Source organism: Lepisosteus platostomus, chromosome 12 (genome assembly GCF_059453375.1).
Source record: "Lepisosteus platostomus isolate fLepPlt1 chromosome 12, fLepPlt1.hap1, whole genome shotgun sequence".
NCBI classification, from domain to species: domain Eukaryota; kingdom Metazoa; phylum Chordata; class Actinopteri; order Semionotiformes; family Lepisosteidae; genus Lepisosteus; species Lepisosteus platostomus.
Window position 1 is genome coordinate 9,736,804 of NC_142622.1, and position 19,244 is coordinate 9,756,047.

Here is a 19,244-nt window from a genome sequence, read left to right on the forward strand (position 1 = left end):
ACCATATTGATTTTGAATACGACTCATTTTCAGGTGAGGGTGTTGAAGTCCATGGTTGGATTCTGGAGTGTCTGTTTCATAGCATCCAACTGAGAGCGCTTCAATTAAGTGCCGTTAAGTTAATTTAGACCTGGGACATTTCATGTTCATTTCACCCTTGTCACATGTACCTGCATGTTTCAGGAGATCCTAATTTCCCAAGTCTGCAAATTTACCTTTCTAGCAGGAAGTTCCTACACTAAAGTACAGCAGCGATGGTGTGTTTCCTGTGGTTTGGCATCCTCGTTTGTTTTTTAGATTTTTCTTTGGAATGTCATCTACATGAAGTGTAAGGGACTAACAAAAATGTCAGTTGCAGGTAGTTTTGTGCTCTTTAAAATAAAATGGCACTTTCATCTTGTCTGGGTTGTTACAGAAATCTGCAATCTGTCAGACCCCTATGCACCTAACAAAGGAAAGGGGTTCATTTTTCAGATGTTTCTCATTTCATATCGGAGTTGCTGCTCACCCAAGCCAAGAACATCCATCAATGTGATTAGAGATTTTTCTGCGTAACATTAGTATATACGAAATAAGCAGGGAAGTAAACCTAAGAGAACAAGGGGTTAAATGGAACTGTAATCTGTTTCTTAATGTATTTTTAGTATATGTGCGTAACAGGATCTCCTGACTTGCTGTGCAGAAACGTATAGACCAGCACAATCTGTCCTTCAGGCTGCTTGCTCGGCGTGCTGTACAGTGCTCAGTAGTGACACACACTGGCCAAGAGCAGTGATGCTTTCATTGAATTCAAAACCTGCTGATCCCAATTTAGGAAACAAAGTAAAAGTGAACATTGTAGAAATCGGTCTCAGCAGTTATGGGACATCTGTCAGAAGTTAATTTTTGCTCCATAATGCATAATGCTGTACTGACATCTGACTGCATAATATTGTACTGACATATCTACAGGGAGGAGACATCAACAGAAAAAATAGATAATTTATTGGAAATATAAGTCTACTGTAAATTTTCTATACTAGAATAAATCTGAAAGTATCAGCCAAGTACAGTACCTTAATGTCGGCATTAAAGTATATATCTAGATTAAAATGTTGCACATTATACCTATGCAACCATCTGTGTTTTGATCCTGATGCTTAATGTGAACTAATTAGGTTCTTAATACATCCAGTTTTTTTGAGACATTTTAAAAAGTTCCAATTGTATTTCCACTGCTGCTGTTGGAAAGGCTCCTTCTCTACACACCTGCTTCTTTTGCTTATAGAGCAGGTGATTGTTTCACTTCCATCATGTTCTTCGGATGGCTTCCTCGTTTCTTTGTGCGTTTATGTAAGAACAGCTCTCCACATCCCTGGTAGGAAAGCCCACTGAGAATGTGTGTGTGGGGGGGAGTTGGAGCAGATTGCTTGCCATGTTAAGGCAGGATGACAGTCAAAGAGGTTCATCTGTCCAGCTAGCTCATGCATTTTCAATATTTTACGTGGATTATTTGCAAAATAGTGATTGTTCATCCTGTAACATCCTTAGTAACTGCAACATGGTTTGCGGTAGACTGCAACTCTTCAACACTTCCTTATTCTGTTTTAGTGACAGTGCCTCTGAAAGTGTTAAGTTCAGTGATTTTTTATTTATTTTTTACATTTGACATGTAAAACTTTATACTTAAAATGGCCTTCCAGCAGGGGGAATTACCAGAGATTAACGATCAGTCTCAGCGTATCAAAAACCCATAATCTGTGGTAATTCTCTTTCTGACCGTGTTGCCGTTTATGTAATTAGACTTTAAAATCTAAGGAAGTTGCAGCATTTTTTGTGACTGAAGGCAATGAAAGAATAGCAAATAAAATCTGTCATGTCATTAGAATCTCCGCCAGGGACCAGGCGTGTTTGCTTTGTCTGCATTCTTGGCAAAGAAACCCTTCTGTTTAATTTTTTCGTCGGATTTCTAACTAGCGCGGTGTAATGTATTCCTTTGCTGAATGTGCCTTTTTATTCCAGACAAATGCTGCTTTTGAAATGTAAATGGTTTCGTGTTCAGAGATACATGCCACCTCCAGCCCTGTTTATCTTTAGACTTCAAAGTGCTATCCTGTCACGTTTTGCATCTTGTGTATGAAAAAAGTCCAGTGTTTGCCTTTTCAAAGTTCCCTTTAATGTCAGCTGTCTGGCTTCCGAACCTGTGTCCCCCCCACCCCTCCCGAGTCACATTTGCCAGTTTTCCTCACGAGTGTAACGGCTTTGGGGATATCTGTTCATTTATGTGCCTTTTTTTTATTCCTTTCAGCTCCTGTGCCCAAGATTTGAGAGTAACAGCATTTAGAGGCGAGACAAGCAGCACGATGCCGTGTGGGACCGAGCCCTGGGAATGAGACCACGTGTTGGCCAGCACTGCGTTCTGAACAGCACACACAGAAGGGAGCCCCCGTCCGGAGGAAGGTCTTCAGCTGCAGCGGATTTCCAGCCGGCCATGGCGCGCTTCATGTGGCTGGGCGGATAATCCGGACCGCAGGCGCGAAGCGACTCGGGAGAGGAGCCTCTGTCCCGCACTCGGTGCCCAAGGAGCTCAGGAGGCTGCTCAGGGAACTGGGGGGAGGGAGGGAGGGGGGGGCGGCTGAAATGAACTCGTGAGCTAAAATGGAAGTGAGACGGCCACTTCCTGCTGAGCAGCTGACATCCGCGCGGACAGGTTAAAGTTGGGACTGCTGGCGTTGCTGGGGAAAGCAGTATGCAGGAAGCTGACTTTCAGGCCACAAATGCTTTCACAGGTACCTCGTTAATGTCCTTGGCGTTTTTGGGGATGATGTTGCTTTAAGTATGTGCTCTGGTGTTCTGCTTTATATAACCGAGTTCTAAATTGCCAGACTAGTACATAACAAGCCTCTAGGAGCAATAAAATGCATCTGTATTACAGCAAGGACCTTTAAGAAACTTGGCTGTGTGTGTTCGGCTTGCAGTGTAGCTGGCAAGCTTTGACATTTCACTGCCAAAAAATGACCAGTGCAGAGTAAGGTAAAGAATACAGGCCAAGTTACTACCTGCATAGTACTAGTGTTGTCCTGTGTGATGAATTGTCAATCTGATGAGGGAAGATAAATTAATTTTATTTTCCTTAATTTAGATTTTTTTTGACTTGATGATGCTGGCTTTCACAGGTTGAGCTAAAAGTTGAAGATGCTCAGTTGTTAAACATGGGAAGTCATTTTTCAAATTAAACTCTTCAATAGATCAACATCAGAAACATTTAACTTTTAGACCTGAAGAATATACATGAAATTTAAACTAAGGTTTTGAGAAAAGATGCATGTTGTACAGTGTTTTAAATATAACTTACATTTTTAACTTCATATGCAATTACACTGACCATACTGTAGGTCACACAATTCTATTGACATGTTTTTTGAGCAAACACTGTTTTCATAATATTCTTCGTTGTATGTTAAATGGCAGCATTTGAGTTAGTGAAATAGTCTGTGTGCATCAAATATTTGAAAGTAAATGTGATAGTTCTGTGCACTTTATAATTTTATAACATTCTAAAGTAATCGCTAGATCTCTTCTCCAAGAGTTTGAATCTCAAGCTATGGAAGTTGTCAGCTGCCCAGAGGAAAAAAACGCTCCATTTCCACATACTCGCAAATCTGCCTGTCTCACTCAAAAAGGAAAAAGAGCTGGTTCACATTGTGACATGGAAGATGTGCACAAGGGGTGTCTTCGCCGTGGGGGGGGGGGGGGCAAATCATTGCAAAACCTGCTCTGTCAGAAACCACCCAATATAAATAAATAAAAAATCTGAGATTTGAATAGAGACTTGTCTTTCAGGCACTTGGGCTTGGCCTGTCCCTGGCCTGTACACTGAACATTTCAGGTGGTCAGATTGTAAACGGAACATTACTGAAAAGCACTTCATTATGACATTGCTTTCCATGTTCCAGGGGAATTAAGGTAACTGTTGTTTACTGTATGAGCCTTGGCTAATAGATAATCTTTAATTCCAGGAATATCCGGTGTGATTCTCTGTAGTTACGTGATTTTTTTAGAGATACACTTGATGTAGTAGCCTTCCCTGTTGTCATTTTAAATGTTGCCCATAGAAGGTGTGAATACCACATTATAAAATTTATTCCTAAAACTGCTTCTAAGAAAACTTTTTAACCTGGTGACTTAATAAATATTCGTGGAATTTAGTTTTATGAAGATAGGCCTCATTTTATCAATAAAGTGTTTAATTGCAGAAGAGTGAACTGTGGAGGTTCAGTACCTGTCCAGGGGTTTATCATGGAAGCTTGATTGCTGTGAAGGAATATATGCAAACAAGGAGCTGAATCAATAATGCCAAGGTTAAATACCGCAGTGGCTAATAGGTAATCTTTATTTCCAGGAATGTCCCTTGTGATTATCCCTGTAGTTGCTTGACTTTTTTTTTTCAGTTGCACTTCAGTCTATGGGTTTCAGGTGTAGTAGCCATGAGGTGGTCAAAGCTAAGCTTCCAGGAAAAGTTCCAGGCTGCCTTCTTGTTTTATAGCCCTGTTCCAGAGTACAGTGCAGCCATTTTAGAACAGGTTTAAGCAAAGACTTGTGCTTTCTATAAGTTACCAAAAAAACTTAAATTAGTAATCTAGCGTTTTTGTATTTTGTGATCTTGGGCTCCTGTTTTCAAATCGGGGAGGTGGGGCTGAAAATGTAGGGCAAATAACTCATTTCTCATATTAGAGGAGATGACACTGATGCAGTAAACCCCCAAAAATGTTTAAGCACTGATTAAATTGAGAGGCTAATTTTCTGATGTTTTAGAGAAGACATGTATGCAGTCTTTGTATCTCAGGGAGAGCGAACCTTAACAGCGTGCCTGTGTACATGTTCTGTGAATTTCTTCAATTGTTCTACCTCACTTTACTGTTCCACATTCCAAGCAAAGGAGCTGTACAGGCTGCCTCCTACTGGACTGTGCTGAGTTGGACAGCGGAGACTGCACACCGATGTGCTTCCCAGACTCCCCTGACAAGATGGTACATGTTGTAGTGTGCCCAATGAACCCAGTAGTCGTGCTGTCCACATCCAGCATGCGTTCTTGGGGAATGGCCTGTGTGTGTCCCCGAGAGAAAATGGAAACATCGGTAAACCTGTCTTTAAATTGGAGAATCTCAAGTAGCCTGACGGATCTTCAGATCTTAATGTTTTAAGTCTTTGATGGCACTGACCAAGAACTGACAGTACAGAGTTAAAGCTGTCACTTGGCGTATCAGCATAGGTCTTAATTTTCATCCATCAGAAAAAATCTAAATTTTTTATAGTTCACCTTGCAGGTTCCTTTCATGATGAGATGTTCTATGTTGGAAGCAAAGATATTTAACACAATTGTTGATGACTTCACAGACAGCACTGTGTTGACTTGCATATCAGCCCTGGTTTCTCCACTTTCCTTCTTTGCCTTCCAGTGTCAGTACTGCAAATAAGAGGACAGTTCCAATTAGGACCTAAAGGTGTTGGAGCCAATAGTGCATCTTTATCAGTGATGAATGATTGAGTTTCATAATGAAGATGAAGACTGCTTATGAAGACATTTTAATTTGTGCCTTCCCGGTCAGATCAATGAAATCGCTTAACTTGTTTACAGATAAAGCAGAAGGGATGTTTGTCCTTATGACAGTAATGTCTTGTTATAATGGATGCAATATTAACAGCTGTACCCTGGTTAGACCCTTTTACAACATGGGGAAGAGCAGGTGATGTAAAAGGGAAAATATTTTTTTAAAGTAGAAATGAACCCATTTTTCTGCTGTTTTAGTGATGGGAGAAATGTGACTATGGGTTCCTAGGGTTGGATTTTTTGAGGACTTAACCCCATGATTTTAAGACTTTGATGTTGATGGCAGGGGCCAATTTAGCCAGTACATTACAGTAAAAAATGGTAGGATTTGTTTAGTATTGTAAGTATTAAGTCAGTGCTTATTTTCCTTTTAATTTAGTCTCCAGCTTTGCAATCAAGTGGCTTTCCTTGACTCAAACAAGACTGAAAGAAGAATTACAAATAGCACTAGAAATAGAATCATTTCCAATAGTGAGTGTGCTTGTGGGATGCTCTGAGCTGTTATGGATGTCAAATGACAGTATTGCACAGACCAGTATCTTATTTTCTTAATGTAGGACATTAAATCGGCTATTTGCTGTCAAAGCACCCTTTTAATTAGGGTTGGTCTTTGAGGGGCTCCGTTCATTTTATTTTGGTGCTTTGACTTTCCTAAAAAAAAAAGACAACACCCTGTGACTGGGCTGTGGTGACCACGCCTGCCAGTGCTGTAGCTGTAGGTGCAGACTGAAAATGCACTCTTTGGAAGACTGTTAAAGCTCTGCCTGGACAGAGAAGGCATCCTCTCGCCTCTTTCCTCTTTCGTTCTCCAACTCCCCTGTCCATCTCCCCTACATCCTCTGCTTGGCTCCCTTGCCAGGAATGGAATGCGCTGCAGCCAAACGAGACAGGTTGAGAGGACAGCATATTAAGTAGGATCACTGTGTGTGTTTACTTCATGAAGACACTGGGGAGGCCTCTTCTGTGTTCAGTGTTTGCATGGAACCCCATTGAAACAGTGTATCTCCCGTCCTCAAGGGCTACCGATCACGGTTTTTCCTGCCACCTGAGCTCTCCCCTGCCTAATTGAGCTAATTACTATCTTAAGTTGAGCAGTCTAACACTTTTTCCAGCTCTTTAGCAACTTTCTATTTAGTTTTCAGCGTAAGCAGTTCCATTATGCAGTAATTAACAGTGGTTTGTGTGAAGGAAATGATGAAATGGTAGAGAGGTCAGGGTGCTAGTCAAAATATGCTGTATGATGTTTTTGAAGATCCTCTTAAGTTGTACACTGCCTCTTTCAACCACGTGTTTTTAGAGATACCTCGAATTGCCCTGCGGCCCCTCGGGATCGAGTACTTCGTCCCTGCGAGATGTAAAAACTACAATAAAAGGTTGCATGGCTGCAGTCTCTTAACACAGCTGGAACAGGAGTACCTCACTCCCCCAAATGATGCATTCCGGTGCTGAAAGGTGGGAGTTACATGAGCCAGGCTGGTTAATGACGTGTACTTCATGTCTTCCTGGGCACTACCTGGCAGTGCTGAGAGATAAGTCAGTAGGTCTCCTGGGCAGCAGTTTCCATGAGTGTTGGGGTCCAAGTTTACTGTTAGAGTGCATAGGGAAAAATATATCATCCTTTCCTTAAAAGGAAAGACATCATCCTGCGGTTATCCTGGGGAAACTCCTTGTGGAAAAAGATGATTCTTTATATATAGAAGCCATTTGATCCTTGGTATTTTTTTTCAGCGAATGCTGTGATCTTCTGAGACTCACTTGTCTTAAATAATTGTATCTATTCACTTTGGAAGCACTATCCTGCTGGATTTTTTTTTACCCCATTTGTTCCAGGAAAGGTATAGTTCCAACGGTAACATCTATGCATACGCTAATCTTTCATCCTCACCCAAAGAATGTACTGAATGTAAAAAAAAACTTTGAATTGTTTTTTTCATTCAATAGCTGTTATATTGGTATTTTGATACCATTATACAGTAATCTTTTGCTGTATAGTGGCTTATAGTTTCCAGCACTCTAAAAACACACTTAGGTTATAATAATCCAAAATTAATAGAACTGCTGCCCCTTCCCATGGATATGAAGTAATGCTGAGATGTGAGGGAGATGCTAAGGCAAGATGCTTGCTGTTCCAGCTGGTCAATTCCGTCCTCTGTAAAAGGTCTTTATCCTCAAATTTATTGTTCACCTGCAATTGTATTGATGCCTGGAGAAGGATCACCAGCTGAAAGTTTTATCTGCTTCTCAGCTTGTTCTTTTTTGATGAACTGCATCGAGTTTAAAGTCTAACAGGGGCTGTAATTTTCCAACAGTTCACTCCCAAGACTTGAGTTGCAGGTACTGTCCCTTTCTTGTAGTTGTTAGGGAAGAAAACAGCTTGGGTGAACAGTTCCGGGATGAACACTGCTAATCTCGGGTGTTTTCTTGTTGAAAATGGGCAGTAATGAAAGTCTAGTTGTGCTTTGATACTTACCTTGCACTTGTATCAGACAGGTGCAAAATTTGATATGCCCCTGGTTTGTGTGAATGCAAGGCCTGTGCAGTCTGTTTTCAGATTTTTTTCTTAAAAGGCATGAAAAGCAACAAAAAAGAGTAATCTCTTGTACTCCAGTGAGGCAAGAGTGAATTTTTGTTCACCTTAATTTTCTACAAAGTTGTTTTTCCCTTGTGTGGCTTATACGAAATAACTTATGGCAAACATTTGTTTCTGCTGCCCAGTTAACCAACAAAAGTGTTGACATACAACTAGTTATTTCCTTATTGGATTAATCATTTTCACAGCTGGTTCCCAGTGGTTTGTGCCTTTCTACTGTCACATTTCCTTTTCGGATATTGTTTGTGTCAGCATTTTGGCATATAAATAGCAGAAGGCGATCCTGCAGTCCGACAATTGTATCGGAATATGTTCAGATGAGTCACATTTCCTGCTTTTCTGGCAGCCCGCTCGCGTTTTATTTGTTTACGTACGCCCTGTAAATTTACAAGAGGCATCCAACCCAACTTTAGTCATTCTTTAATCTAAACACTGGTGGCTATATTGTTGGTAATATAAATATGCTCATAAGAGCCCTGCTGTCAAGTTACAATCCCATGCTCTTTTTTGTCCTGTTGAGCTGATTGGCTACAGCTGTTTGTTTTGTGTTCATGTTATTCAGACTTTGCAAGTAGACAATGAGAATTCCTACCTAATTGTGACTTGATTATTCTAAAATTATGCTAGTTGCGCAGGTCCTTTTGCTTTTGTGATTCTTTTGCCTCAAAGGGTGTCGGATTATAGCCTGCCTTAATATTGATCATTTGCTGATGTAAACGTCTAACCCCTTTATAGCAGAATATCGCATGAATGGAGGGATACTTGTTCAGCTGCCTCTGTCAGGCAGTCATCGCAGTTTGCCATTGATGATCCCTTCAAGTACAATTACAGGTGCTTAATGGGGTCTTAAAATGACCAGGGAATATATATATATATGCGACAGTAACATTTCATTCAGGAGTACATGTTAAAATCTGTTGCTAACTATGTGTAACATTAAACATGTACTGGAATAATGTCTGTTTTTGTGGTGGAAGAGAGGCTGATATTGATATTTGTATGCACAGTGTAAGGGAAGGTGTGGTGAGGTAGAATTAATTCTTCAGTTTACTGTAGTTTAATGCTTCTAAACAGTCACTAATGAATTTTGAACGCTGGTGCCCAGGAAAACATCCAGATAATGGGAATTAACCTGCCACCTTCATAGTTTGTGTATTCTTACATAGAATTGCTGCTAGACCTAAATGCACAAATTAACCTTTTTCAGAATAAAAACAAAGAATATTGGTTGATCACAAATTATTTTTTTTTATTTAGAATTGGCAGTTGACTTTTTTAACAGTCCATTCAGAAACAGGAATTTAATTTCTCATGCCCTTCACCATTGGACTCTTGAAACAACCTGTGGTGGGATATCATTTATGTATGCGTGTTCACCTTCTCTTGGCGAAACGTCTTGTCTTCATGCTATAGTTCAGACTAAGGACCTAAACCTCCCACAAGACAGTCTGTCCTGCAGTGTCCTGTAGGCACTCTTTGCTCTGTGGGCGACCTGAACATTTCCTTATTTTGTTGCACGTCTCCTGGTTCAGGATACACTCAGCAGATGAAACGGTGCCACAGACTCTCCTAGGCATAGTAAGGCAGCACTGTAGCTGGAAATAAAACTGGCTAAAGAACGTGCATTGTTAGTATTTTCTCCTCTTTGGGCCACTTTCCTATTGCTTGCCTTGTTTTCCTGTGATCTGGTTCTGTGGAACAGGGCCATCAGGTTGTCCAGTGAAACCAGCTTTCAGGAAGCTTCCACTTGACCATTGTTACGAATTTCGAAACTAATATTGAATGATGTATTATTTTCCGAAAGATTGGGAAAACTTGCAAGTCCAAAGAAAAATGTAAACAAAATCTAGCAATACCCCTTAACAGGTAGTTGTTCCTCCCTATAACCACCTCCTTTCCAGGTTTTGGTACTGTCCATGTTACTGTATACTAAATTTCTTTTGTAATTAACAAAATCATACTATGTGCTGTATGTACAGTGACAAGATTGTTTTTCTTTATGGCCTTGAAATGGCAGGAAGTGAATACTGATGTCTGCAGTAAAGATATGTCCTTTGGCTACTGGAATGCTACCATCATTCCATGTGGTTGCTTACCAAAACTCACCATAGTTGTCATCCTGTCATATTTTGACATTGTAGTGAAAGCACAAACCTAAATCCTGAACGAGAAGAGGCTGGAATGTCTACTCATAAAACCCAGATGGGTGTAAGACTATACGTGTATAGTGCTCAACTAAAAGTTACTCAAAGCTTTAGAAGAATCAGTCTTTTTTTTGTGAGTTCTGGCGATGTGACTTCAGAGCCTTTTTGCAGGAATTTTTTAATCTTCTTGAGTTTGAGTCCATTTTAACTATAGTGCAAGATCAGCCAGCATTTCTTTTAAAAAAACAAATGTGCATCATCTGGAGGGAATCTGATATCCCAGACGATCTCTTGTTTTTTTTTTTTTCTTCTTCTGATCCCTGTTAAAGTTTTGTGGTGACAGAGAATGGGTATTTACTGAAATCTTGCTGCAACACGACTAGGGAAGGACGAGTGCTGGCCGAGTTGTTGGGGAAAAGACGGCTCCAACGTTTTTTTTTTATCAGAGCCTGAAGGTGGTTCTTCTCACTGGGGGAGAACATTCTCCTTTCCGTGTTGAATCTGCCACCTCAGCAAGTCTCAGACATGCTTAATTATCCTGGTTAAGCCTCGAGAGTACGAGAGCCGGGAAAGATGCTTGAATCCTTCATGCTCCACAAATGCATCTGCAGCAAATTTATTACAGAGCTTTGCAAAGCTGCAGCCTTTTTATCAGCAACTGGGGGCCTGGGGCTCAGACAGAAAGGAGGGGTGTGGGGTGATAATCACCCACAGCCGAGAAGGTTGTCATTGCGGGTTTGCTGGTGTATAAGTCAGACCCCTGCACTTTACCGCGGTGCAGCCTCCTGCCAGTGTTCCCTTGTGCTTTCATTCTGTGCCATTTTTTAACTTGAAAATATCAGACTTACTATGAACTGGTTACTTTGGTTTTGACTCATTACTAAATTGATATAATTTATCTCCAGAGTACTTCAGCTAAGTCTGATTGAAAGGCCTTTCTGCCACTTCAGTTTCTTGAGATGTCTGGGTGACGTCATCGATGGGCGTCATCTGTGTGGATTTGCCGCAGTGCACTTGCAATTTTTTGTGCTTTCAAAGGTGTTGGTAACCCATTGTTCTTCATTAGAAGTGATAATGCCAAATGAATTGATCTCTGGTTTCTTCCAAGCATATCTGTTGTGTGGCTTTGTAATCTGTTGTATAAGGGTTTCTAGGTACACAAATTATGTCCAGTGTCAAACACCTGGTATTTGACTGCAGTACTGGTAAAAACTTTGGTTGTATGTCCACGTTTGTGTTCCTCTTTTCAATCATTTATAATCGCTAGGCCTGATGCAATTCAGTTTTCTTAGTCTATGTGATAGGTTCACTATTCATTATTTAAAGCATGTCAAGCATTCTAGAAAATCTATAGTTTATGAAGAATCCCTTAAAAACTCTCAATCGTCTCCGTCCTTTATAGACTCCCAATTACGGAGTGAACTGAAGCCAACTGTTTTTCTCCTTTGGCCAGTCACTGCTCTCGCACTTATTTGCCTTGCTTTCTTCTAAATGCAAAACCAACTTAACTCATGAATGTGTGCTTGGCAGGTTCAGTCAGATTGCTCTCTTGCTGCGTCTCCTCGAGCACCTTCCCTGTCTGCGCCTCCATCCGTTTGTTACAGGGTCTGCGGTGCCTTGCGCCAGCAGGAGCTACACACGGACGGCAGCGTTGTCCGTTTGCAAGTGGAGCAGATGGCATCCTCTGCTCTGTTTAGCCTGCCCCTCCTCAGCCATTACTGCTTCCCTTTCCTCTGCCTCGGATTAACAAGCAGCGCAGAGATGCTGGTCTCCATTAAAGGAGATGGGCTTTTGTTACTCGGCACTTTGCAGCTCCAGGGTGAGCAAGAGCCTGCTAGTCTGTCCGAGCAACTGAGGCCGCACTAATTGCCACTCAGAAGTGGGAGAGCTAGGCGGTTTTGAAAGAAATGGTCGTGCTGGTTTGTTCTTTGAATTGGATCTGTCTTTTTTTTTTCTCCCCCACTCTGTCTAGACAAGTGAAGTACAAGCTGTTCTTGTTAGAAAAAAAAGTCTCGTGTTATTAGGTCCATTTGACTGGTAGGAATTGGTCTGGTAGTTGGGGGGGAAGACCCTCAGGACGGCAGTGACATGCTGAGTGTAAAATGGATGTTTGGACATTTTAGGTAAAGATATGGATTTTCTCAATTTTGATTCTGTACTTTGGCATTATTTTAATTGCTCGTTAATGACTAGCCATGATATACTTGAGTGACCCTGTTGTGAAAGCACTAAATCACCTCATTAGGGAGAGTTGACTGGTGGGAGAAGTGTGGTGAAAATCAAGAAAGGATAGCAGAAGGATGAAGATGTCCTGCTTACCAGGAGATCAATGCTTTTATGCCATCAGTATGTTGCAGGCGGAACTGTTGCCTTACATGTCCTCGTCCGCAATGGAGCAAATTCCTCTTTAGCAATGCATCAGATTGTTTGGTGTGGATCATCTCCAAGGGCATTAGTGATTGTGGGGCAGATGTGTGGAATTAGGCACAGATTATTGTGTACAACAGATGAATCAATGGAGAGGTCAAAGTGTCACGGTCTGGGCAAGAGTGTCTAGTCACTGCAGGACTCCACTTGTAGTGATTGATGGCAGTCTGACTGAATGACGCTACATTGATCACGTGCTGAGATCCCACTTGCTGCACACCCTGGCATGACAGCGTTCCAGCAGGACACCACATGTCCAGTGCCATTTGTGAAACAGCTTTCTTGCAAGATGAGTACATGTCAGTGATGATGTGGATGCCCTGCTTGCTGGGGAAATGCTATATGGTGTTGAGGGCTCTGAGCATTGAACGGGTACTTTCTTGTCTAGGCTTGATGAGAGGAATGTGACAAATCCCCAAATCTGGTTCCTTCTATGCACTGTAGATGTGCAGTTTGAATTTCTTCCAGCTTTGGTTTCACACACTTGTAGCTTGTTTTTACAGTAGCCCCCCTGTTTATCAGTCGTATTCATTTTGAATCTTGGTCATCATGAATTTCCCTGTCATGTCTGTTCAATAAAACATCGCTACTGGAAAAAGACTAATTCTCCTGGTAATTGTGTAGCCTTTTTTGTAGTTATAAAGTATCTGTTTCGTTTGATGCTCAGTATCTAGTTATCAGGGCTAAAATGCAATAAGGTATGGCATCTTTTATATTTATGAAAATTGAGTATCCATTTAGAATAGTACTCTGAGAGTTAGCTGCATACCCTTTTTTGGGGGAGAATTGGTTATTTGGGATTGGTTATTTCTTCTGGTCTCCTTTAATCAGTGTTCACTTTTTTATTTTGAACAAAAGTTTCCTGTCAAGTGAAATTGAAGTCAACTCAATGTAAATGCTTTTCAGGCAGACTGTTAGTGGCCTTGGAAGAAAATTATTTTTAAACATGTTCTTTCGTATTTCTCCACGATAGCAAACATCTCACTGGTGGACTGGGAGTTCTGACTGGACAGAGGCTTTCTTTAAAGCAGTGTTATGTGCTCTCATACAAAATGTATACCACTGCGTATGTCTGTGCTGATCATGCTGACAACCTATCAGGGACTCCGGCCAGAAAGCTTGCAGTGCTGTCGAAATATCAAGAAAATAAATTCTGCTCAAATTACAGGACTGCTGTTGCCCATATAACCAAAAAAGTAACTGGTTATTGTGATTTGAGAAATAATTACAAGTGGCTAGATGCTGCTTACAATTAATTTCATTATTCAGATGAGATGATTTTTGACATGGTTGATTGGTGCTGTCTGAATATCCATGTGAAGCTGTATTTTTTTTGCTCTATCTATTCCTGCTTAACAAGAACCTGTATACTGTACATCTTCCCTTCTTAGTGCTTCTTGGACTAAAATTTGTGTTTTCTCAGCATTAACGTGTCATCCTACCTGTGCAGTAAATTGTGCCCTGTACAGCAGCAGACCCTAGTAAGTCCAGCCTTGGAGGGCCTTGCATCAGAGTGCCTCCTGTCCCCTCTCCTTCAGCAGATTCCATTGCGGTCAGGGTGAAACTGCGTTTGCAGACAGCCGTGCTGCAAACTGCTGCAGTTGGCTACAATTTTAGGAGACGCTAGGGACACTGCGAGAGCAGTAGGGATTCGGAAAACCTTTGATATATGAACCAGTGGAAAGAGCAAACTGCCAAGACTTTGTTTATTAATTTCCCTTTGTGTCTGTGAGTGGGCTGCAGCACTGTTGAAGACGGTGTCATTAACAATATCATTACTGCTTTAATAAAACGCTGATGTATACTGAACTAATAGACATAAGGTACTGTGTGTATATATATATATGTAAATGCTACTGATGTAAATGTTGCTCCTTTGTTTTATATAAATCTATGAAAAGATTATGCTTGGATATGCAAATTTATAGAAATGTTAATATGCAGATGTGCTGATACTGTTCGTTCTTCCATACAGAGTGGTGTGAAAGATGCAAGTGTTGTCACAGCATTCTTTGTGTCAAACGCATCTAGCAGGATGTCACAGTCCTAATGAAAAAAGACTGAATTGTGGGGTATTGCTTTGACTTTTTTAAACAAGGTGAATAAACAGCTCAATCCTAGTTCAGTGATCATTTGCACTAGTGCTTCAGCTGCTTATTGAAAGGTATTGTACTGGAAATAAAGGAAATTAGAAACCCTTTTCAGATGGTCTAATATAGAAGTTCCATCTTTCCTCTTGGTAACTAATCTACACCACTGCTTTGACCAAACTGTTATTTTAGGGAGTTGGTTTTGGATGTGGTGTGATGTCCTTTCAAGTGCAACTTGACCTGAATAAATCAGGACCCCCCCCATGGAAAGATGTTACATCATAAGATAGGCTCTGAAACTTAGCCTGTTCAGTAGCTTAATGAAAATAAATAGTGTTTTAATATGGGTATTAATGTTATAATACTGTACAAACATTTTCCAACAGAAGGAAAAATTTACCGAAATGCATCTGTTGGCTGTTATAGTTCTAACAAAGCAAAATGTGAATAATTCCTGAATCAGATGTGTAATTGGCATTTTTTTTAGATAGCCCTGCAATTTAAAAACATGAGGAAGGTTCCAAGCAAGCAGTCTATGAATCTAAAATTTTATCCAGCTCTTCCGTGAACAAGCCCAGGGTTATGGCCCCAACCATATCGGAAAGCTTGTTCCTGTTCTGTCCTTAAAGAAATCCCCATTGGTTGCCATTACATCCTTATTTCATTACCAGTTTTGTACGCTTAGGATTTTATGTACTTGGATCATTTCCTTTAATTTAGCTTTGTTATAGGCTAAAGATATATTTAGCTCCTTTCACCCAACATCCCTAAAGACTAAGAAACACTGAACTTTCTCAGGGGTGTGATATCTGTTTGTGGTGTTGTGAACTAAAATGAGCCCCTTCAGAAGCAGTGCTTACTAGTACCATTGTAAAGTTTGAGTATAGCTTCCCTTGATTTAAATTCCACACTGCTGCCTTTTGTTGCTAGTGTTTATAATAAAGCGTCCTCTTTTGTTACATTGCTTCCCTATACACAGCAACGTCTACATTTACATGAGCACCCAGCTCACTTTGATGTATAGTTTCCTACTTTTGTCCATGGCCTTTTGATATTGCCTGGCCTCTGTTGCAATATGTTGCTCCCTGTTTCTGCATTATTTCCATATTTAATTCAATTTTTATCTATGCCATAAACTATTTATATAAATCAAAATTAGCAGAGGGACCTTGAACTGATCCCTGTGATACACCACTGGTCTAAATCTTCTCAGAGCTTATACCTTTTAAAATGTATGCTTTTTCCTCTCAGCCAATTCCTAATTCATCGTTGAGAATTAACAATGTTTCTTTAGTTTTATTAACAGTCTTGTTTGCTTTCCTAGTTGTAGTTCTAGCCTTTCTAAATCCTTTTTGTCTATTAAAATCTCATTGTTTTGAAGTTGTACTCAATTCTAGACATTATAACTATGCTCCTTGTGAAGGTCTCGGTATCATTCCCTTTAACCTGTGATACATATTTTGATGTATAATTTTCTGATCTTCCTATTCAACATTGAAATATCCTAGCAGAGTGTCTAACTCTTATTTCCTTGATTTCTGCTGAATAAGCTATTGGCTCCTAGTGATTGTATAAGTTTGGAGCTGCCCTAGCTTCTGTATAACAATTGCATCAGTTTTTAAAGCTACCCAGTGCTGACAGTTCTTTCTTTAGCACTGGGAAAGTTGGCATCTTCCATTGTAGATATTGACCTTTTCCTTTGTCTTCTGGTGCAATCCCTTTAGCATTCCGATTTTGCGGTGTAATGTATTGCAGTATATCTTTTTGCCCACAATGTACAGCATGATTAATATTAAATTTAATCTTAGACTACAAGCTGTCATTGAGATTAGAAAGTGGTCTTGGGGAAAAAAATGCCTTTGAGAAAGTTAGTGAACTTCATTCCATGTTTTATGAATTGGATAAAATTGTTCTATTCGTATAAATCTATTTTTGAACTTTTTTTAATGCAGGAAGGCTATATTCAAACCTGTTTTAGCTGGTCGATGGATTACAGATAACTGTTTAGATATGCGACTTTAAATATTTTGTCTAATCTAAAATGGAGCATGAGACCGACTTTATACTTTACAAAATTATAGGCTTCTAGGTCTTAAACTCTGTTTTTCTTTTCTAGAGTGCAAATTCCCCTGCACCAATGGCAAATGCTTGAATCTTGGCTCATTAATCTGCAATCAACTGAATGACTGTGGGGATAACAGCGACGAAGAGAATTGTCCAATGGTAACTCAGCACCCACCTCCTGGCATCTTCAACTGTGAGTAGAAGTAACACTGTCCTGTTTGGCTGAATTGTTCTTTTTAGTTTGGGTCATTTTTGTTAAGTCTCTAGCAGTTCCACTCGCATTAACAGATGTGTTTTAAAATATGGGGTAGATTTTTAATAAGATTATCAGTTTTGTGTATTTTTTTTTTTTGGGGGGGGGGGGTGATTTTGCGGTGAAAGAGTTTCAAGGATCCATCAGATAAAACTAGAAATCTTATGTATTGGCCAAGCTTTGTTTTACAATAGTAGTAAGCAAAACGCAAGTGCTTGGGGGCAGCTGTTATTTTATTTTCCACACACAGGTATAGATTTTAGGTCTTCAGTACAGATTGTATTGATCATAAAGGGAGAAAGTGACAGCATGCTCATGAGACAGCTTTATGCTTCATTCATAAGACAGGTAAACATCTGCCTCAAAACATGTCAGCATCATCTGTATGTGATTTGAATAGCAAAGGAGTTTCATGTAGCCCTCTTTGGTGTGACCTTTGTGAGGTATGCCACACTTAAGAAATAAGTGTAACTGATGGGGACTTTCAGACTTGAGTTAGATCTTCACATATTTCTTTTTCTTGTTCTGACATGCAAGTTTTCACCTATATTAAATAGTCGCGATAATCATGATCCACACAAGAGTTGGTTTATTCTTTCATTTCAAAGTTTTTTTTTGTTTCTTTTGGAGTCTTGAGAAAGCACACATTGAATTAATCTAACGGCTACACCGAATATTCTTCATAGATGTCTGAGATCAGAAAGGACCCTTGGCTATTCTTCTGCGACCAGATTAAGTGGTTTTTACATCTTTAATCTTTTTTTTTGTTGTTGTTGTGCTTGAGATCATTCCAAGTTCTCTGGAGTGCTTATTGCAGCAAGCCTTAGATGCAAATTGGGGCATGAAAGCACATTTCTGTTTTTCCAGCTAAACAGGATCAATGGGGAATGTAAAGGACAGTAAGAAGACATAAAGGCTGAGTGCCGGAAAGCTTTGATGTTCTGAGGCTTTTGTTTCAAGAAGTTCGAGGACTCCCGAGAAAACTTTACAGCTGCAAATTAATTTCGTTGTCCTTTCACACCAGTCTCTGCAGCGTGCAGCATCCTCCCCCTCCCAAATACTTTATTAACATTTTGATTGCCCCTTTCCACCTCCTTTTCTTTTTTGCCATTGCAAATGATGTGCTGCGGGCCACTCGTTTCAGATGGAACATTTCCAGCATGGTACTTAAAATATTTAGCAGTCTAGTGCGAATGTTAATGAAAGTCTGGCACTGTTATTTTGAGAAACCTGTACAATGATTGTAATTTTCAGAGCTGGAATACTGATTCGCTGGTGGAGGGAGACGGGGAGAGAGAGGGAGAGAAAATGTTTCAATTCTAATCGAGTTTGCCATCTTCCCGGCTGTGCCAGACAGATGGATCATGAATACTGTCTAGACACTGTGCGCCTGAGTGAAGCCGCGGTCTCTGAGGACAAACAATGAGACGCTGGCTTAAGTAACAGGGAAGTCAGACTGCACTCTTCTCTGATCAAATAGCAATCAATGTTTCAGAGAGGATCTCTGGAAAAAGTCCTTTTATTATTGCAGAAAAGAGGTGAATCAGATCTGCAGGCCAACGTGTGTGCAATTTTAGTCTTTGCAGAAAAGCTCAGTGATGGCTTAATTGATCAGTACGACTTTTGGTGAATTTCACAGAAGTGTGAACCAGGTCATGTACTCTGTGTACATTACACCAGTTTTCAGGCCAGAAGAATAATGAATTTCATCCAGTTTACTATCTATGTTGTATGTTTTTTTTATAAGCCAATGACCTGGCTTCCCTGGAAACATTCAGATTAATAATGAACATTTTGTAAAAGATTCCTTGTGTTGTTTTTTTTTGTAACTATAAAACAGGAGCAGTATTTTTGTGTGAATGCCTGGGCTGAATCGGTTACCAGTTTAACTCGTGATGTTAAGTTCAGTAGTGTGGCTCAGGAAACATGCAAGACAAGTTTGGGCATACCTTACTGTTCAGGTCGACTGGGAATATTCACACTGCAGACGGAAGACTAGTCACAGATACTCACCAGTACTTCCATCCAGCATTTTTGGTGCTGTTGAAAGAGCTGATAGTATTGTTGATCTGAAATTGTGAACAAA

At 40.2% G+C, this 19,244-nt stretch overlaps 1 protein-coding gene across 2 annotated transcripts in view; it reads left to right on the top strand.

The window, feature by feature from the left end:
• The window catches only part of ldlrad4a (low density lipoprotein receptor class A domain containing 4a), a 90,606-nt gene that overhangs the window by 25,634 nt on the left and 45,728 nt on the right, over positions 1-19,244 (top strand). For both annotated transcript variants that reach the window (XM_088600847.1, XM_088600848.1), the window contains exons 2-3: positions 2,288-2,768; positions 16,958-17,098. In XM_088600847.1, the coding sequence (XP_088456973.1) occupies positions 2,729-2,768; positions 16,958-17,098 (181 nt within the window). In that variant the 5' untranslated portion in view covers positions 2,288-2,728. The remainder of the gene's footprint in view (positions 1-2,287; positions 2,769-16,957; positions 17,099-19,244) is intronic.